This window comes from Emydura macquarii, unplaced genomic scaffold (assembly GCF_026122565.2).
Source record: "Emydura macquarii macquarii isolate MOO-44397 ecotype Brisbane River unplaced genomic scaffold, CSIRO-AGI_Emac_v2 contig_71, whole genome shotgun sequence".
NCBI classification, from domain to species: Eukaryota; Metazoa; Chordata; order Testudines; family Chelidae; genus Emydura; species Emydura macquarii.
This window is the reverse complement of record NW_027130208.1, coordinates 9,426,045-9,445,984: the sequence shown is the minus strand read 5'-3', so window position 1 is coordinate 9,445,984 and position 19,940 is coordinate 9,426,045. Positions and strand designations below refer to the sequence as shown.

At 43.8% G+C, this 19,940-nt stretch overlaps 1 protein-coding gene across 1 annotated transcript; it reads left to right on the top strand.

Moving 5' to 3' along the window:
- Nucleotides 1–224: 224 nt before the first annotated feature.
- On the top strand, nucleotides 225–11,797 carry PROK2 (prokineticin 2). The gene is made up of 3 exons (XM_067540221.1): nucleotides 225–299; nucleotides 5,714–5,839; nucleotides 10,808–11,797. The coding sequence occupies exons 1-3, from the start codon at nucleotides 225–227 to the stop codon at nucleotides 10,931–10,933; spliced, it is 327 nt and encodes a 108-aa protein (XP_067396322.1). The 3' UTR covers nucleotides 10,934–11,797.
- Nucleotides 11,798–19,940: the final 8,143 nt, after the last annotated feature.

Below are 19,940 nucleotides of genomic sequence, written 5' to 3'. Positions count from 1 at the left end.
GGTGCCCCCCGCGGGCGGGCGTGTGGCTCCCCTCTCCCCGTCTCTCCCCCCCACGCTGCCTCTCCCGCGGCGCTGCCGGGGCGGCGGGTGACTCACGCTGCTTGGAAGGGCAGCCCCCGAGCTTTATAACGGCGGGAGCGGCCCCGGCTCCCGGCTCTGCTCCTCCAGCTGCCGCCGCTGCCGCTGCCCTCGGGGCGGACCCAGCGCGGCCAGGCACCGGCACCATGCGGAGCCCGCGCTGCGCCCCCCTCCTGCTGCTGCTGCTGCTCTCCGCGGGGGAGGCCGCGGTCATCACCGGGGTGAGAGCCCGGGGCAGCCCCCGTCCCTGCTAAACTCCCCGGCTCCGGCCGCCCCGCCGGGGCGCGCCCCCTAGCTCAGGGCGGGGCTGGGCTGAGCCGGCTCCTGGGACTAGGGGGCGAGAGGGGTGAGTGGTCCCAGCAGGAGCTGGGGAGGAGGGGTGTCGATGGGGGTCTGTGGGGGGATGAGAAAGGTCAGTGGTCCCAGTGCTGGGGGTCTCTGTGGAGGTGGGGGGGTCAGTGGTCCCAGGTGTGGGGGTTTCTGGGGGGTCTCTCTGGAGGTGGGGGGGTCAGTGGTCCCAGTTCTGGGGGTCTCTGTGGAGGTGGGGGGTCAGTGGTCCCAGGTGTGGGGGTTTGGAGGTGGGGGGGTCTGGGGGCTGGGGGTCTCTCTGGAGGTGGGGGGGTCAGTCCCAGTGGTCCCAGTGCTGGGGGTCTCTGTGGAGGTGGGGGGGTCAGTGGTCCCAGGTGTGGGGGTCTCTCTGGAGGTGGGGGGGTCAGTGGTCTCTCTGGAGGTGGGGGGGTCAGTGGTCCCAGTGCTGGGGGTCTCTGTGGAGGTGGGGGGGTCAGTGGTCCCAGGTGCAGGAGTGTCTGGGGGGAGGGTCATAGGTCCCAAGTGCTGGGGGTCTCTGTGATAATGGTAGGGAGTCATTGGTCCCAGGTGGCTGGGGTTTCCGGGGGGTGAGTTGGAATTCCTATGGGGGTGAATGGTCCCAGGGCCTGGGGGTCTCTATGGGGATGATAGGGGGTCAGTGGTCGCAGATCCTGGCAGTCTCTGTGGGGATGGTTGGAGATCAATGGTCCCAGATGCTGAGGGGTCTCTCTGCAGGGGTGAGTGGTCCCAGGTGCTGGGGGTGTCTCCCATTACACCATGGGGGAGCTAGGTGCCTAATGTCTCCCCAGTGCGTTCTGGCAGCAGCTGCTCAGTCAGGGAGCCAGTAGAGCCTTACTTTGTCCCCCCAGAAGTTCCTTTCTGCCCCCACCTGGCGGGGTTTTATCGCACACCCCCTGGTCTTTCTCAAGACAAAGGTGCCTGCGCCTGGTCTGCGCTGATGGGGGGTTACTGGGGACAGGAAGAGCTTGTTTAACGAGATTAAATGACTTGCTGAATGTTGAAAATCCCTGGCCTGGGTTTGATCCCCCCCCAGTCTGTGTCCAGGCCCAAGGTCCCACCCTGCAGTCCTGCCTCCGGCAGATCTCCCATTGAAGCCTGCAGGATCGAGCTGATAGTCTTAGCCCAGAAGGGTTGGCCCTGGGGGACAGTTCATGTTGGTTGCTTTTGATGTTTTATTTGTAACTAGTTAAAATGAAAAGCCGGGGTTGCTGATTGATTCCCAGTAACAGCTAGTGCTTCCATTTGATTTTGCTTTTCTTCTCGCATAACTTACCAGAAGACCTTGTCTCACCAGGAAATCCAGCTCCTTTCAGCTTTTTAGCTTATTTCCAGCAGATGGATTGAAAGCTGTCAAGTTTTCCCCTGGATTTTATATCTGAGATCTTTAGGCTGTGTGAGTGTCCACTGAAAGAATTACCCACAGTACTTTCCTGGTTAAACTTTTAATATGCAGTGAAACTTGGTCATTTAACATACGATATCCACTGAAGCCTTGTTAAGCATCCTACTGTCCATAAAAGATCTCCCAAACATATCCTCAATCATACTTAATAGAATTAACTTTATTTGATGACTATCTCTGTTAAGAAGCCAATTTTTGTTCTTCCCTTGAGTGGTTGCATAAGAGAGGGTTTAATTGTGTTTTAATGTATTTAGAAGTTTTAAAACACTACTGTCCATTCATTTCCCCCCTATTACTTGTCTCCTATTGCCCAACTTAGATATTCATGTTAAAAATGTCTAATTTGTACAGGCTTAATTTCTTTTAAATACATTTTGAGATTCTTCTATTCATTTCACCAGATGAAATGCACCTGCTTTAAAAGGTTCAGAAAACACAATGCTTTGTATATTACTGTATCTCTTTCACTCTCCTTTTTTTTTTCTTTCCTGAACTGGCCATGAGTTGATAGTGAATTGTTTGTTGCAATTTTTTATTGGAATTTACTTTTGGGGGGGGGGGGGGGGGTGAAAAAATAAAATTTTTCTAATATGTTCATTGTTTAAATAAAAATTGTTAGATTATTTTAAAGTTAAAACGGTTCTTTTTCAACCTTTGCTTTAGATCAGTAGTTAAGCATTTACATTCTTTAGAGATCTTAAAGTGTATTTTCAGTACATAATATAGCCATTTAGAAATTGTATTCCTGGCAACAGAGATACTTCATTGAATGGGTTCTGGTCTAAGCCCAGTTTGAAATCAGTGGAGAGACTGGTTCAGAATCCATTCACTTTCACATGAGAAACCGTGAGGAGTTTTGAAACATTTAAGAATTTATTTCCAGATACAATGTAGATCCAGTCTAAATATGTATTTGCTAATAATGTCTTATCCACACCTTTAAAACATTTAAAAAACCCAGTAAAAAGGCTAATAGTGAAGAACTGAACAGTCAGCAGGGACTAAATGGATTAGAAAAGAAAAGTGTATTAGAATGATAAAATGCTTAAAACCCGAAGTTTATTTTTACTAATACTTTTGCTATGTACTTTTGGTTATGTGAAATACTCACAGACCAGATAAGTGCTTTGTTCATTTTTCTTTTTATCATTCACTCAGCATGCATGTGCACAGTGGATATTACTCCTTATGCAAGTTTAAGGGCTTCATTCAAAGCCTATTGAAGTCAGGGAGGGTCTTTCCATTAACTTACATGGACTTTAGATTGGGCACTAAATCCCAAATAAAGTGTTCAGAAAGTTACCAGGGTTTTCCACAAGAATTTAGTTTAACATGGGCTGAGGAGTAGGAATGTCTTTAAGTAACCACAGTGTTATGCCCCAAATACAGGGGATATTGGTATGTGTTAAATGATGGAGATAAGAGAAAGTGTGAAGCTAAAAAATGAACGTGGGGCCATCCTTTTTTAGGGTTTGGGGGGGGGGAGGAGAATTTGAATAGTGTAATTTAATTCTTAAGGGGAAAACCTTAAATGGGTTCAGAGTAAATAGCTGAAGATCAGGTTGAAAAGAATACTGACTAACACAATGTCTTAAACATCAATTTTATTTAGAATGTATTCAGTTTTGTTTCAAAGCTAGATTCTACCACCCTTACTCTCACTGAAATAAATGGAAATCCTTGGGGAATAAGGTACTACTCAGGATGGGCATGGATGCCAGAATCTGACCCATAAAGAGTAGCGCAGCATTCAAATGTACTGCCTATTGTTCATGTTCAGGAGCAGATTTCAGATCACCATAGCATGAGTTTCCCTACTTCCTGGGAAGGCACTGCCAGCTGTTCGGCTTTCACAAGACAGGGGGAATGGATACTGTAAACTTGCATGTGTTCAATTCATTCAAAATGCTCCAGCATAAGGTGGGTCTGATAAGCACCCAGAGATGCCATGCCAGTTAAAACTTGATTCTGTGCAGTTGTAGTGTAAGCACCTTTTTCCTTCTCCCTTTCCCCCCACAAATGACAGACTTAATAAGTTAATTTTATATACCAAAACAAAGGACCAAAATTCCAGAGACCTGACAACAGGAGAAGGAAGAGGAAGCCCCCACCCCTTTTTAATTGTCTTGTTTATGTGCACCACAGTAGTATTGTAGACTCAGTGCATTCTCAGACTGCTCTCTCCTCCCCAAACTTTTTGCATGTGGTTGCACCACCACTAAACTCTGTTGTAAAGCCAAAAGAAATAATTTCAAATCAGTGCTATTATTGTGGCTTTATGATAGTGTCACTAGTGCAGAATTTGACAGTTGATTTAATTTGGTATTTATGGACAGTTGGAAAACAAACATTATCTATCTGAGAGTCCCTAACAGCAGTTTGAGTCATCTTAATCTTTTGTATAAGTATGTATTTAGGCTAGTTTATAATAGCTGTTGAGTTTATTAAATATATATTTTATTATGAATGCTACACATTTTGGTTACATGTGCTATTTCATTGCTCGACCCTAGCCTCAACAGCTTTTTAAGTTACTATCTGTTCAGTAAATATGCATTTTTATATGAGTTCTGCTGTTTGAAATGGTATAATATTTACCAAGGGGAATATGGTATAATGGCATTTATCATGTAAATCCCACTGTAAGATACTTATGTACTTTTTTTAAAAAAGAAAAAAGTCTCCCTCAGATCAATTAAGATTCCTTATGCACACTTTTCTCAGTTTGCCTATTTGAGACAATTGATCAGAATCCTTTTTTGCCAGTCAATCCTGCTGTCAGATTATTTTTTTTAAAAAAAAGGTCCAATTGAGTTTATCTTTGTTATGCGATAAGGCCAGTTAACTTCAGTGGAACCTCTCATATGGGAAAGAAGAAAGGGAGTTGGCCCTATATTAGTATAATTAAAATCCTTATAACCTTTTTGGGTTTTTTTTTTAAATCTATTTTAACAGGAATAAATATGGTTAGTAATTCACTTTTGAACCCCAGTGTTTCACTTGCTCTTACATTTTTGGTTTTCAAAACCTACAAAGCAATTCCTAGTTTATTTTGTGCTTATGCAAGTATGTCTTAAACCAATGGCTGAAATTTACAATATAGAACACCCCCTTCTACCGTGTAGATCAGCACCTATCTGTGTGTGGATTGTTTATGCCAAGCCACTCTCTTAGATATTAAAAACCCCTTTTAATTTAGATGCAGAATATGGTCTAGATACTCATCATAAAATCCCTGATTAATCTTTTATTTTACCTAGTTCCAAAAGGACTTTTGTGATAAAAGTATAATACGATCTTACATTTGCAAAGGCACTCAACCATAAAATACTAGAATTAGAATCTAGAAGGAAAAGTGATTCAAAACTCTTTAAATTCATTTGTGAATTTCACAGCATTAGCTTCTGTTCAAGGCAGAGGCTCTCATCTGTTTGGCGCACTGTAGTCATTTTACACTTACTCAACTTCCTCAGGCCATGAATTAGGAAAGAACATCAGCATACACCTAACTCCATCACTATTCCGGCAGCATTTTGGGAAGCTTGCTTGAATAGAGGCTATAGACTAGTTCCAGTTTAGCCCTCACGGATACATGGGGGTAGCTGATGACAGAGTTAATCCTGCAGCCATAGTTTGTTTAAACATCCAGGTGCTGAGCAGAACTGGGCACCTGCAACTTCCACTTAAATTAGTTGGAGCTATAGGGACTGAGCATCTTACAGGATCAGGTCTAGTATGTTGTTATAAATGTGAAATGAGCCATCATTGCTTGCAATCTTTTTCATATATCCTACGGTTCCTACATAAAAGTGTAGCACAGATATTTGCAAAAAGCTGTGGAATGGGCTATTTATGGAGTGCATTTGTTTGCCTAACACTATTTATCTATTTATTAAACTTCAGGCTTGCGACAGGGATCTGCAGTGTGGGGGTGACATGTGCTGCGCAGTTAGTCTCTGGATTCGCAGCCTCCGAATGTGCACGCCAATGGGCAACTTGGGAGAAGAATGTCATCCTTTGAGTCATAAAGTTAGTACGTACTAATGGCGTTTCTTACGGTACTGAAACTGACAAGGCAGAAATAAATGTGAACGCATTTTGTTGTAAGTCAAATTGCATAAAAAAATTATACAGGGTAAAAATGTAAGGATCCGTGGTGTCAGTTACAATACTCAGTAGTTTGCATCTTTATGGAAACAGCATTGAAGGAACATACGTACAGAAATATATTACTGTCAAAATTATTCTGAAGAAAACCCAAGGTCAAAAGTACTGTACATTTTTCTTTTGCATTATTTGATAGGGACAGCATTTTACAGCTCCAGGGCCCAACCCCCGATGCACTTCCTCATGCAAGTAGTCCTTGGTAATATAAGTAAATGTCAATGGCTTCAGTGGGACTACTCTCGTGAGTAAGAACCATTCACACAAATAATAAAAACTTCAATATACATCAAGACAGCTGGTATATTCATTGGAGCTCATTCACGGATATTCCACATCAATGCCAGTTGTGCTCTTATGCTTAAAGATCCACTGATGCCTCAAAAAGCTATTTAAAAAGCTATTGGTTCCCGAAAAAGTAAAAACTGCATTTGAGAGCTCTCGTTAAAGGCTACCTTTATTAAACTGATGCTCAAAAACATATGACTGAACATCTAGCTCCAACAGATTTTTTTTTTTTATACAGTAGAAGACTCATTGGAACATCTTGTCACAATGGTTAAACTTCCTTGCAAATCTAACAGCGTGAGCCACGTCTTTTCCGAACATAGTCAACAGCATTCATGTGACCCAGAATACTACTTTTAACTACTGTATATACATTGAGCTAAACTTTATTGGGGTTTAGTCCTTTTATTGGAGATGGTGGGAGAGAAATTGACATAGAATGGGATCAGAATCATAGATTCATTTTGAAAATTATTTTACCAAGGGGTTTGAGACTATAGTTTTAAAACTTGGTGGTCTGAAAGTCATGCCCAAGAAAACATGTGACCTAAGAGTAGCCATCTGTGGAAGATATTAATTTCAGGTCTGTGACTGCAATACAAATTAGTTGTACCTCTGACTAGCTGACTGTAGGCACGACTTCATGTCTGCAATTCATTTTCTGAATGTAAGAAAGTAGAGGCTTCAGTCTGGCTAAAAATATACCCTTAAATCTTCCAGTAAGGCATTATCATTTGCACTAAGTAATGTAATTTACTCCCACTTTAAGGCCCCTTTATATTAACAGAGGGATGTAAGGGAGCCTCACTGTAAATGAGAATCAGGTCCTAGTTCTTCAATGAGTTTATTATTATTATTTATTATAATTTATAAGTCCAGTATATTATTTATCTGACTATACACAGTGGTACAGTTAATAAAGAGGAATGTCCAGGTCTGGTTTATAGTTAGTCACTGACGTTTACAACCTTTACAAGGTTAATTTTAAACTCTCACGCTTGCCTAATCTACTGTACTTAACAGATAGAAAGCAAAGTTGACTTATTGTACTCTGAAATTAAATATTTTCAAAGATAAAATGGAAGGTTTTCTCAGGGTTTTTTCCCCTCCTTTAGATATTTTGTGCATGAGGATTAAGAGACTAATAGTGTTGAATATTGAAACCTTTCATTTGTCTGCAGGTCAGGTACAAACCAGACACCTTCAGTTCATACTTTCCCACAGTGTTGTGCCATTGAATTTAAACTTGCTCTACAAAGACTATCCTACATTGAAAGGCAATTTAGTCTTCATGAAAGATTAGCCTTGAGCTCACTTGGTCTGAGACTATCATCTGTGTTAAATAACACACGGTGAGTCTGTGGCTATTAGCAACGGTTCTGAGACTACCAAAAGCACTTCACTTATGGCAGAAAACTGTGTCTTAATATCGTTCCTTAGTCTATGTCCATGCTTCAGTGTAGATGTTCACTACAGCGACGGGAAGGGTCTCGCATTGGCTATAGTTAATCCATCTTCCAAGAGGTGGTAGCTACATTGATGTAAGAATTCTTGTATTGTCCTAGCACTGTCTACACCAGGAGTTAGGTCAGAAAGACTGATTTGCCCAAGATCACACAGGTAGTCTGGGGTAGAGCAGGATCTAGAATCCAGGTCTCCTAAATACTAGGCTATTGCCTAACCACTGGACATTTCTTCCCCCCAAATTAAACACAGTGATGTTATTTACTAATCTCCCCCACATACCAACATAGTTTTCCCTGAATAAAATATTATTTCTATATGTATTGTAGAGCAAAAGGTTTAATTAAATAGTTGTTTTACTAAGGATGCACCCAAATATGTACACCCTGTAATTAGGAAGGTGAATTTGTGTCCTGTTCTCTCTCTCTCCGTATAGTGCATCAATGATCATCTGTCTAGGGCAGGGCTATGCAATCCATGGCCCTTAACACTAAATTGTGGCCCTCAAGGTCAACTGTATAGAGGAAAAATGTTTATATGGCTATGGATTGAAAACGCGCTCCATGGCTTGGAGGAGGCGCAGTGGGTGCTGCCTTCCCAACTGCATCGCACTCCTCCTACAGCCTCAGCAGCAGCTCTGGTGTGAGCCAGTTGTGTTCTGAACCGCTGCTGTTCCTTCCCCACTGCAGCGGGTAAGCAGTTCTCCGGCTGGCTGCCTGCTGTGCTGCAGGTGGAGGGAGCCGATCCATTGCCTGCTGTGGGGAAACAACTGGCTCTGCCTGAGCCTAGGGGAATGCCTAGCAAAGGATGGCTCCAGTCCCCCATACAAGGCAGCCTGATAAAGGGGGGAAAGGGAAGCAGATGAGAACCAGCGGCCAGTTACGGCTCCCTGATTCTCTGCCCCACGGCTGGTTAGAACAAGGCTGCTCTGACTTGGGCTTGCTGGCTCAAGTTCCCCAAGAACCATACACCAACTGGGCCTAGTCTGAGAGCACCGCACTCCAGCCCCCCTCCCTCCCTGCACAGTCGGCATCAGGGAGCCATCTATGCTGGCTCTTGCCAGCTGGGGAATTCCCCAGACTGCGGGGACATGGTTCAGATACTGCTTGGTTAGGCCTTCAAATTGTGTGGTCCCCTCAGGACAGTCAGGTTGGTTGGGATTGCGTGTCAAACTGGGGGAAGCCACTACAGCTCCGGGTGAACATTGCCTTCCCCACGTTCGCTGCTGCCAAGACAGGTGCCTTTAAGCTGCTTGGCGTGTGGGTTTTAAAACTTAAATGATTTTTTTTAGCTGCTTGGCCACATTCCAGCACTGGCCTCTGTCCTGATGGGCCCAAACCAAGAGCAATGTGAAGTTTCATTGACCATCGTGCAAGGATATAAGTATTGGTTTCCTTGGGTTTGAATCTGTCCTATGTGAAAAATGAAACCCCCATTGACTTGACTGGAGATTCTGTTCTTGTGGAACATTGTCCCATGCTTAGGGCTGGTGTGGTTTTCTGTACTATGTCTGTGGTAAGAGTTATCACAGGGTAAGTACCTGTTTTGAGACTTGCTCAGTTTTTAGGCAGAGGAATACATTTGTGTCATGCCTTTTGGGGAGTTTCATTCACCCTAAATTTAAACTGACCCCTTCTTTTTCACATACACCTCTAAGTCATAACAGAGAACAATTCCAAGCCAAGACTTTTTCTGTAGCAGATAAAAGAGAGACACAACAGGATTTCTTAGACTGCAGCTCTTTGAGACATGGGCCTGGGGTTTGAATCTCCTTTTCCGCTGATATAAATTAGGAATTGCACTGGGGTAAAACTGGTGGAAGTCAGAACAGAATCAGCCCCCACTGTCTTCATATGTATATGTACAGCCCTCTGAGCACTTCTGTAATAGAAATATTAGATTGTAATATATGCAATGGACATATTTGAGCTTTGTGGCAGAAAAGAGTCGAATTACTTTCATTTAATGTGAAATAATGTGATTGGAAGGAAAAGATGTTCATATGTTCTAAATCTACAGATCTGTATTATAGGCAGGGCTGGTACCACTGCCTATGATTAACATTGCTTGACACATCCCATTATAAGACTGTTTTCAATTGCTTGTAACTTTTTCAAACTTTAACTAGTTGCGCTGAAATTTTCCATGCCAGGTGTCTGCCTCAGGCTGAGGTTTTTGAAAGATTTCGGCCAAAATGGTTCAGCTGTTTCCAAGAATTAAGGCTGGGGGAAAAGTTTTGTTTAATATATATATATATTTCTGGTGATCTTTTCTTTGAAAGCTACGTGCCCCCAGGCTTTCGTCCAAGGACTTGTCTCAGGGATGTGCCCTTTGCCATCCCCATGAAAATATGCCCAAATTTGGCCAAGTTGTAAGCCTTAGAAAAATCGAATTTCACACATGCTCAGTAGATACTTGCTAGATCTGAATAAGGCAGGGCTCTTGTGGGAGAATAGTATGTTATCAGGTAACTAAAGCCTGTATCAAAATGCATACACACAAAGGAACTGAGTTAAGCTGACCCAGGCAACAATCTTATAATGTCGGGTTTTTGTGTGTTTATTAGATAGATATACACACAAACTTGAAATTGTGCACAAAGATGGCTATTAAATCTCCATTGAATTCCCCCCATCCTGATCCAGCTGTTCTCTGGACATAATTTAGAGCACTGTTAAGGCCAACAGGCCATTACGGAAGCCAGGAATTGCTTGGCACAGGGAACAGTGGGGGTAGATGCGGGGATAACACATATGAGCTATTATGTGATCAGATAATTCTTCTCTAGTGGGGTGATCTTCCTGTGACTAGTTATGCTGCTTTATGGCTGCTTTGTACAGAGCAAAGAGTCATGAAGGCAGGGGTCCATCTAACTGTATGCAGATACCAGTGTGAAGTACCTATGGAAAAACTGATGACTAAAGTTAATGCACTTGTGCAATAGACGTATTAATAAAATTGGAGGAAAAGGTGACTTCATGTCACTGCCTCCCTTTTAGCTTACTGATTGGGCACTATTGCTACCTGCTGCTGATGCTGCTTCCTCTCATCATTTCTGACATTTTCAATAATTGCTTCCAGGTCCCATTTTTTGGGAGAAGAATGCATCACACCTGCCCGTGTCTGCCTAACTTGGCCTGCATACGGATTTCTCCTAGCCGATTCAAATGTTTATCAGACTTCAGAAACGAAGATGTCTTTTTTTAGCAGGAGCAATTCTTAACCACAAACAGCCACTCAATGTATTTATATTTTTTCCTTGTTATTGTGAAGAACAAGTTATTTGCCAGAAGAAATTCTCTAGCATACTTTCTCACCTCATAAACCTTGAAAACAAACATTGAGGTACTGGTGTGATGGCCAAGATTTTCAAAAGGGATGACTGATGTCAGATGCTTCCATTTTTTGGGTGCCCAATCTGAGACATCTTAAAGGGAGTGATTGGCAGAAGGTAGTTTCATAGCACTTTCTGAAAATCCTCCCCCTTTAAAATGTTCCAACTATGGGACCCAAAAATAGAGGCATCCAAAATCACTAGTCACTTGGCAACTTTTGGCCAATATTTTTATACTTGAATAAGCTTGATTAAAAATGTGACTGGAAGTGTTGTACAGAAGTATAGAGCAAAGCATAAGATGACTGCCAAAAGAAGTGTATTTAGATTAAATTTGGTACCTTTATTGTAATTATTATGGTATTTGTAGATTAGGTGCAACACTACATTAAAAGTTTAACCAACAGACGTAGCTTTTACATTTTTTTAAAACTGTGACATTAAACCAAAGCATCTAAATGTAAAAGGTGTTCAAAGAATTCTATGTTGTTTTAGTGTTCAAAGGGAGAGAAAGAATTGTTACTTAATCTGGCATAAAACTTGCTGCTCATCTGAAACGATGTATTTAAAATGTAGTTTCTATTTAAAAAGAAACCCTAAAATCTATTCTAATGGGCTGCTTGACTTCTTGTCATGTACATGTATCAATATTGCTGTGTAAAAATTCTGTATCAGAATAATGGCAGTATATCACTTGATTTATTTTAATATTATAGCATTATTTTTTTGTCACTGTGGTCTTCAATTTTTATTCCATGTAAACTGCTATTACATATATCACAGACCAAAATTAGCAAAGTTCCCTAAAAGTGGCTCTTATAAAAGAGTGCACACTTTTATATGTTTCTAAGGAAACTCAACAGTTCACATGCTAAGAGTTCCCTAAAGCAAGTTTCCAGCACATTCTTAGGTGATGCGACTTGAATAACGGGGAATTTTCTTGGAGGTAAAATCAAGGTGTTTGTTAGGCACATGCACCCCCGTCCCTCGGATCTTCTTAAACTTGTCAGATGTATGGTGAGTGTGATCTTTATGAAACACCATGTAACTTGTCTATGCCTATGTGAAGAATTCCTATTGTTTGTGTGAGTTTCTCACACTTGTCTGCCACCAATTGTGTATACATACACAGAAGGAGAAAAAAGGAGCCATTCATCTTCCAACAATCAGTTCCTTTTCTGCTGCTCCTCTGTCCTGCGACAAGTTAGTCGAGTTGTGTTCCATGGTAATAAAGCGAACACCTGTATTAGTTAGAGGGGATGGGAAACACCTTGGCCTCTTCAACAAATACCTTTCCATGGTCTCTCTCATGGACAAGTAGGAGAGGAACATCGTGGTCTTGATGCTCCTCTCTGTGAAGCCTGAATGGAATGGAAAAGAAGGAGCCACTGAGAACTGGTTGCATCTCCCTGATTCAAAGATGGCTGACACTGGTAGAAGTAAATTTTCCCCTTTAGGAAGCTCCCAGTGGAATACTGGATGTAGATGAGAGCTCTATGCCATACCACCCTCCTATTCCCCCTACAGTGGGGTTGGAGCAGTTGATACAGGAGGCAGCAGAGCTCCTACTGCTTTCCACCCCTGCAAAACATGCTCCACCAAAAAAATGCTCCACCAGCCTTATTTGCATCAAGTGGCCTTAGAGGACCAGAGAAACTAGCCCTCTCTGCGTAGGTGTAGATCCTGGTGGCCCTGAGTATGTGATCTTCACACATCACTTCAGATCATCAAGGTGTCTGCAATTTGTTAGTCGCCCCTGACGTACAGCGTCCTATTTATTTTCACATACGTCTGGCATAGCACTTCAGAGAGAATTCTTTCTTGTAATGGGAGTCAAGACATGGCTTCTGCCTTCAGTCCAGTTGTAACGTGTATGTTATTTAGCAACGGCAGGTGGACTTGATGACCTGTGCATTGAAAACACACCCCGGTTTTGTTGCTCTTTGATAAATTATTTTTTACTCCGCTTTCATGTTTTAATGTGCAGTTGATGCGTGAATTAATGTGATGTACCTAAATGATGCTACTCTACAACTTCTGAGATGAGTGATTTTCCGGATTTGCAGAGGAGATCCAGAAGCATCAGCCTGCAATAAACATATGACATGGAAAACAAATAATGTGATTGGTAGCTATGGAGTCAAAGGACTGGACATAGTTTATGTGAAATGATGCACATGTTTATGAGTATAAGAAGTAAAACTATGCTAGCTTTACTCTGGTGTAATGCCATTGACTTCAATGGCATGCTGTCACCCTAGTTTACACTCATGAGAAGAGAATCCGGCCCCCGGCACCCCAAAATATACTGTAGTCTATGCACATATCCAGTCAGTTGTGTTCTATCACTTCTTACTGAGCATTGACACTGTGCGCAGAGCTGTGAAGATGAACAAGGAGACACGGGGCCTGCTTCTCATTGCACAGTAGCATAAATAAGGAGTAACTCCATTGAAGCCATCCTCCCATTATGGATCGGTGTGAGCGAGTGGACAATTCCATGCGAAGACTTGGATCGATCTGCCAATCAGCTAGCAATCCTAACAGATTTTATCAGCCAGAAGCAGAGCAACCTCTCTAGTTGTAACTCATGCCAATTAACTAGTAATGGGATTAGAGATTTATACAGGTAATGAGACCTTCCATAATTACATTAGATACAGTTGCAGCAAATGTATAGGGGCTCTAAACACTCATGCTTCAGGGACAGCCACTTACTAATTATGGGTGATGGAGGGTTGGGAAAATGCTTCCTTTTATTCCATAATTATCCAGAAGTTTCTTGCACCTTTCTGTGAAGCATCTTGTTCTGCCCATTGTCAGCAACAGGAAACTGGACTAAATGAACCACCAGTCTGATATAGCGAGTCCTGGGTTCCATGCCTTGCCCATGAACATGCCCTTTGTATTAATATTACCATAACCCTCAGTTCAGCCACTCGATCCTTTTTAATTCTCACACATTATATGAAGGTTGGTTTGGCAGGAACAAGCGCTTGGACTGGCTGTTATATATGAAGATTTGAATTATTCGACTCAAATTAATTCCTAAACTTTGCCTTACTCAACATCCTTTACCTGGCCCGGTGAATGTTTCATGCGCAGCCCAGATCGGAGACATTCCCTCAGTTGCTCTCTGCAGAGGAACACCTCCACCACAAAACCGGCAAATGCTTTAATTTTGCTTCATTTGACACCAGTAATAATAGGTCAGCCAGTGTCCAAAAGAAGCATTTCAAAATGTTCAGAGTCAGGCGTTCCCTCCCAATTAGTTTTTAGCTAGCTTTTTACTTGAGGGACATATCAAAATTTAGTCAACGAAAGCAATGGGAAAGTGGGTAGCCAGCCCTGCCCGTACGGTCTTGCTTCAGCCTTTTATGCTACATTATTTGTCTTGACATCACATTGGGTAAAAATTCTAGGCCAGAACTAGCTCTTTCCAAGGCCTATGTCTGCAAGAATGGCCCCCATCTTCCCCTCTGATTCATAGTTACAGTAGTTCTTCTGGCAGTATATCTTTGTGTGTTACCATGCATTTGTTTATGATTTGGGTATGTTCATTGGCAGGGAAAGAGGAAAACCCCAAACCTACTTTGTCAATTGTAGCTAATCGTGACTTTTGGAAAAAATCCATGTGGTTTATTTTGTACTTTAGAGTTTGGCTTTTGAAGCTTAGCTGAAAGCTTGAAAATGACCATACCGTATAGTTTGATTTTCATTGTAACCAGATGTGCTGGAACTAGGGGTGCAGGAGACGCTGCTGCATCCCCTGGCTTGAAGTGATTTATGAGTTTTACAGTTTGGTTCAATGGCTCTCTGCACCCCCACTATCACCATTGTTCCAGCCCCCTTCTTGTAACATCAGTGATGGGCTTCTTGGGCAAGTTACGTGGCGGGTTCAATGGTAAATTCCAAGGCAATGGAATCATAGATATACAGGGCCTGGATTTGAAAGCCCTTAGTTAAGCAGGAGAGGATGGTCTGTGACAGAAAGTGCACTAGCCGGGGCCTCAGAAGCACTGGGATCTAGTCCCCATTCTGTCGCTGATCTGCTGGGTTACTGTGTGCAAGTCACTTCGTCTCTCTGTACCTTGGTTTCCCCAGCTGTAAAACGTACCCTCCTTTGTAGTGTTGTGAGATCTGCCGATAGACTGTGTTGTCTAAGGGCTGGATATGAGTTGAAGTACTTCTGCTGAGTTTACCATTAGGGAAATGTACTTACTTTGTCAGGTTCCAGCTGTGCATAGTGTTTTCAGTCCATGTCTCTCTCTTAGTGATAAAAAAAACCAGTGGGGCTAGAGTGTCAATTCCTCTCTCCTTGGATGAAATCTTCTGGCAAGTCTTTGACATATTGCTCTAGACGCAAACAAGTTCATGGCTTACAGCGTCACAGTCTGGTCCCTGGGTCCCTCCTTGCCTTGCTCCAGAGGACGCAACGTGAGCCAGCCCCCGACCTCGTGCAGATTACTTCCCCTGCCTCTGAGCTGGTACACCAGGGAAGGGTGGGTGGGATGTGGAAGCTCACTCCTCTCCCCCCTGTGCTGTGATATGGGTAGCCCATGCCAGGGAGGAGGATCTAAGGGGGGCACCTTTCACCCCCTTACTTCCCTGACCAGGCACGTAGCACGGGTCACCACCTGGCCCTCGCTTTTTAACTTGCAAACTGTTCTGAGCTTTATTTAGCCTTGTTACTGACTTCCCAGCTCGCTATAGCATCTGTTTCTACACATAACTTATAACTGCAGCAATTACCCACTTCCCCTCTCCGTTTCCATTACATCTGCCATATTGACCTTATTCAAGCAGCAACCTTCAACTTTTCCCATCTGTCTTATCCTCTTACTGCCACATCCACCTCACCTTTCCTGGGCCAAATTCTGGCACGTGCGGCACACGGGGACCTGCCAGCACACTGAGCCGAGAGAAGGAGAGCAAAAAGGAAGCTGTGCCACCCCTATGCTGCCTCCCCCACATCTCTAAGTGCGCCAGATCCTCTGCTGCACTGGTGCTGCACCTGACCCAGCAGGGTGAAGGCTGGGATCTTCAAAGGGGCCTGAGTGAGTTAGATGCCCAGTGAAAGGCAGAGTTGGGCACCTAACTCCCTTTTGGTCCCTTGGAATGTACCAGTCAAGCATAAGTGGTGGAACTAAGGGTGCTGCCATAATCCCCATGGCTTGAAGTGGTTTCCATCATATACAGGGTTTACGGTTTGGTGCAATGGCTCTCAGCGCCCCCACTCTAAACGTTGTTCCAGTGTCCCTGTGGTCAAGTGCTAGCTAGATGCAGTTCCCCAAGCCTGGAGCCAGTGTGACCCCCCTGGAACAATTTAGAGCAACCTCAGGGCTTCTCTAAGTTGCACCCAGGTGCAATGCCCCCAAGTCATTGTGCATCAGTGGATCAGCAGACCATAGCAGCTCTTCAGCTATTCCCCCTTTCCATTAGTCATGCCCCTGACACACCTCCTATGCCAGCAACCAGCAGGGAGATTAGCATATGCTGTAGTCAGTGTCATTCCCCAGGCAGTTTTCTGCTGGAGCAGGGGAAAGCATGTTGAGGGGATAGAGAGCTGGCCCAGTAAGTCTGCATCTTCACTGCCTTGTGCCGGCAATGGACATCTACACCTGGGGGAAGTGGGTGTGAAACACTCCCACTGGGGTATGTGAGTAGAGAATGCTGACTGGGTGGCATTTTACATCCACTTGGCACAGCTGCAAGGCAAGGGTGAATTAGGAACTCAGTCCACAGGTTTCAGCCCCAGGAGCACAGTGGGATTTTCCAGAGAAGCATCAGAAAGGTGTGTGGCCCTGTTTATATCATCCACTCCATTGCCACAATGGCCTCTGCTCACAAAGCCATGCATAGAATCTTCTTAGCTGCAAGGATTTGTTAGGCTCATGCCAGCTACAGATCTAGGAATAATGGGGAAGCAGTGCAAATGAACTACACAGCAGGCTGTGCCAGCCTGAATGCAGGTGCATGATAGCACTGCTTCTGCAGGGACTGTGTGCACCTAGCCTGGGACCCAGCGTGGGTATGTGGAGACAAATCCCGGGACCCAGAGTGCATCGTGAGCTGGGGCTGTGCATTGGCTAGCTCTGCAGGAGGGCCAGGGGAAAGGAACCATCTGGCTCAGGCTCTGAAATAATTGCAGCTGAGCCTAACGCATGCAGGAGCCATTTGCAGCCCCCCTGGGCACCTGCTGGAGAGGGGGCAGAAGAACCAAAGAATCTGAGCAGTAGTTCTTCATCACCACTCCCCACTGGTCGCCTGTGAACTGTCACGTCGCTGATTTCCATGCTGCAGGTTTACTACTCCCCATCCACCTACCTCCCTGCATGGTGGCAATGCACCATTTCTGACTGTGTCCACCGCAGCCACAGAGGAGAGAGCCGAGTTTGACCTATAGACTTTTGCCCAGATCTTTAAAGGTATGTAGGTTCCTAACTCCCAGTGATTTCAGTGGGAATTAGGCACTTAAATACTTTCTGGGCCATTGTCACTCAGTGTGTTTGACTGTTGTGTGTCTTGGTGTCCTCCTGCATGCCCCTCCCCGGTGAGTCGTTAATGTTAAGCTCTATTATAGCACAGTCAGAGGTACACCACCTAGGAAAACTTCGGTCGTGCTATCAGCTTCTCCACCCTCAAATGTAAATCCTCCTTTCCTGCGCCCATACAACTGTCTGATCAATACAAAATAACTCGGAGGTAGCAAAGCTGATTAATTTATACAGCATCCAATGTGAGCTAGGCACTTTGCAAACACATAGGGAGAGAGAGTCCCTGCCCTGAGGGCTGCAAGGCCAGATTTTCAAGTAGTCAGCGCCCAGCATGCAGCTGCCATGCTGAACTCTTTGGGAAATCTGAGCCCGCTTGCTGGATCCCTCTGAAGATTCTGACTTTAGCGTGAGATTGTTCCCATTAACTGCAGTGGGATCACAGTGCTGAGCATTTTTGCAATTGCCATCTTTTTCAGATGAACAGACAAGGGGTGCAATGCAATCAAGGAAGTGATTGTGACGTCTGCATGCCGCATGCAGTTCCATTTTTGCTTTGCTTTATTTGCTCTCCTTATCAGTGGGGAGACAAAGATTATGGGTCTCCTGGGAGAAGTGATCTTAAAGGAGGCATCTAACGGAGGAAAGAGTGAGGGTCAGATCAGGAATGGATCCAGTTGTAGCAGTCATTTCCTGGATGGTTTCATGTTTCCTAGTTGTTATTGCAATACAGATTTGAAATGTTTTTATTTATGAATTCCATTGAATCAGCCCCTGCCAATGTTAGATTATTTTGATATTAAGATTATACTCTAGAATATTTGTAACCTTACTGAAATTATGGAGTGTACCATATTTATTACAGGATCTTATTTTGGAGGCAGAATACTGCAGTGGGGGATATTATTGCATTTAGTGGGCTGCCGTGTTAATTCCATTGTATCTTATACTTGCCAGGAAGAGGCCAAATAACACATTTTCTGTTTAGCAATTCTTTGCATTTACTGGACTAAGAGATATATAACTGTAAGCCCTATGGACAGAGGACTTAAGGTCTGGAGCCGTCTGTTGGCAAGAAGGGAAAAAACTTAGGCCAGCCCCATTTGCATTTTGTTACCCACAATTTCTCCATGAAACTTTTTATTGTTTTGGCTCAAAGTTTATTAAGTTTTGACTGTCAGGATACTGCTAAACAGTTATGCTCTTATCTTTATTGTATAACAAAAGAACTGTGCTAAACATGCCATAGGTGAGGAGTCACCCTACCCAAAATCACAGTGTTGTACAGTTGGGTAGTAGAGCTTGAATCCAGGGAGGGGGAAGCCAGGCTTTCATTCTTGGTGGTGTGGAATCTAGCTGGAGGTTTGGTGACAGTCTTGAGTCCCCAAAATGAAGAGGTAGTAGCTTGAAGAAAGGATGTATATGACCAGTTTTAGAGTAGCAAGAGAGTAGACCTGAAAAAGCAGAGCTAATTCTTCAAAGAGGCTGTGTAGACAGGCAGTAGTGGTGGTAGAGTGGACTATGGATGGGCAACAACGGAGAAGACTCCAGGTGAGAACTAGCTAGATCTGCACCAGCTGCAAAGACTGAGGAATCACTGGCTAAACAGAGAAACAGACCCCCACAGGTGAGTTAGCAGAGCAGAGGAGAGCAGAGCTGAGCTACCAGCATGAGGCCCTCAAGCACTTGCCCTTGGGGGGAACTAAACCTCAGAGCTGAGCTAGGCAGCAGCTATAGGAGGATCCAGGAAAAGCAGAAGAGACCCCCCCCCCGAATGACCTCAGCTAACCTAAGACTGACTCATAGCATGAGTGAGGTACCTGGTGAAGGTGGGGAGAAGAGTTGAATAAACTCTTTGCCAGTTACTGTGGGTTTCTTACTCATTATTTGAAGACCTGGATCTATGGATCTTCCCATATTCTTGTGTTTGTGCTCCCTTTTAGTAAAAGTTCTCTGTTCCAAAAGAGTCACGAGCACTTACAAGTGGGGAAGAACTGCCTGTTACGGATGCCTAGGGAGGGGTTATTTTATTGCTTTTTCCCAGAGCAGAAATACAAGTAGGACTGAAGTTGGGGCTCAAGCCACATCGTTTGTGTTCTTTTCTAAAAAGATCTCGAACTATTGTGAGCCTGCTTTCATAGCTGCTGCCAACACATAGCAGTAGGATACAAGCTATCGAGCTCAGATATTAAGTTAACTAACTACATGGTACTGCAACAAGCCTGTCCAGAAGTATAGGATTTCTCATTAGCAGATATATCTCTGACATTTTGGCTGATCTCAGAATATACCACATAAGAGACTCTTTACTAATTTGTCTTGTCAACATAATGAGCCTTAATGATGTACAATACTGACAGGTATGTCCTCGAACTAAAGGCCTTGT

Coding starts and splice junctions, on each gene's coding strand:
- PROK2 (XM_067540221.1), top strand. CDS start 225: ATGCGGAGCCCGCGCTGCGCCCCCCTCCTGCTGCTGCTGCTGCTCTCC. Junction 300..5,713: donor AGGCCGCGGTCATCACCGGG/GTGAGAGCCCGG, acceptor ATTAAACTTCAG/GCTTGCGACAGGGATCTGCA. Junction 5,840..10,807: donor GTCATCCTTTGAGTCATAAA/GTTAGTACGTAC, acceptor AATTGCTTCCAG/GTCCCATTTTTTGGGAGAAG.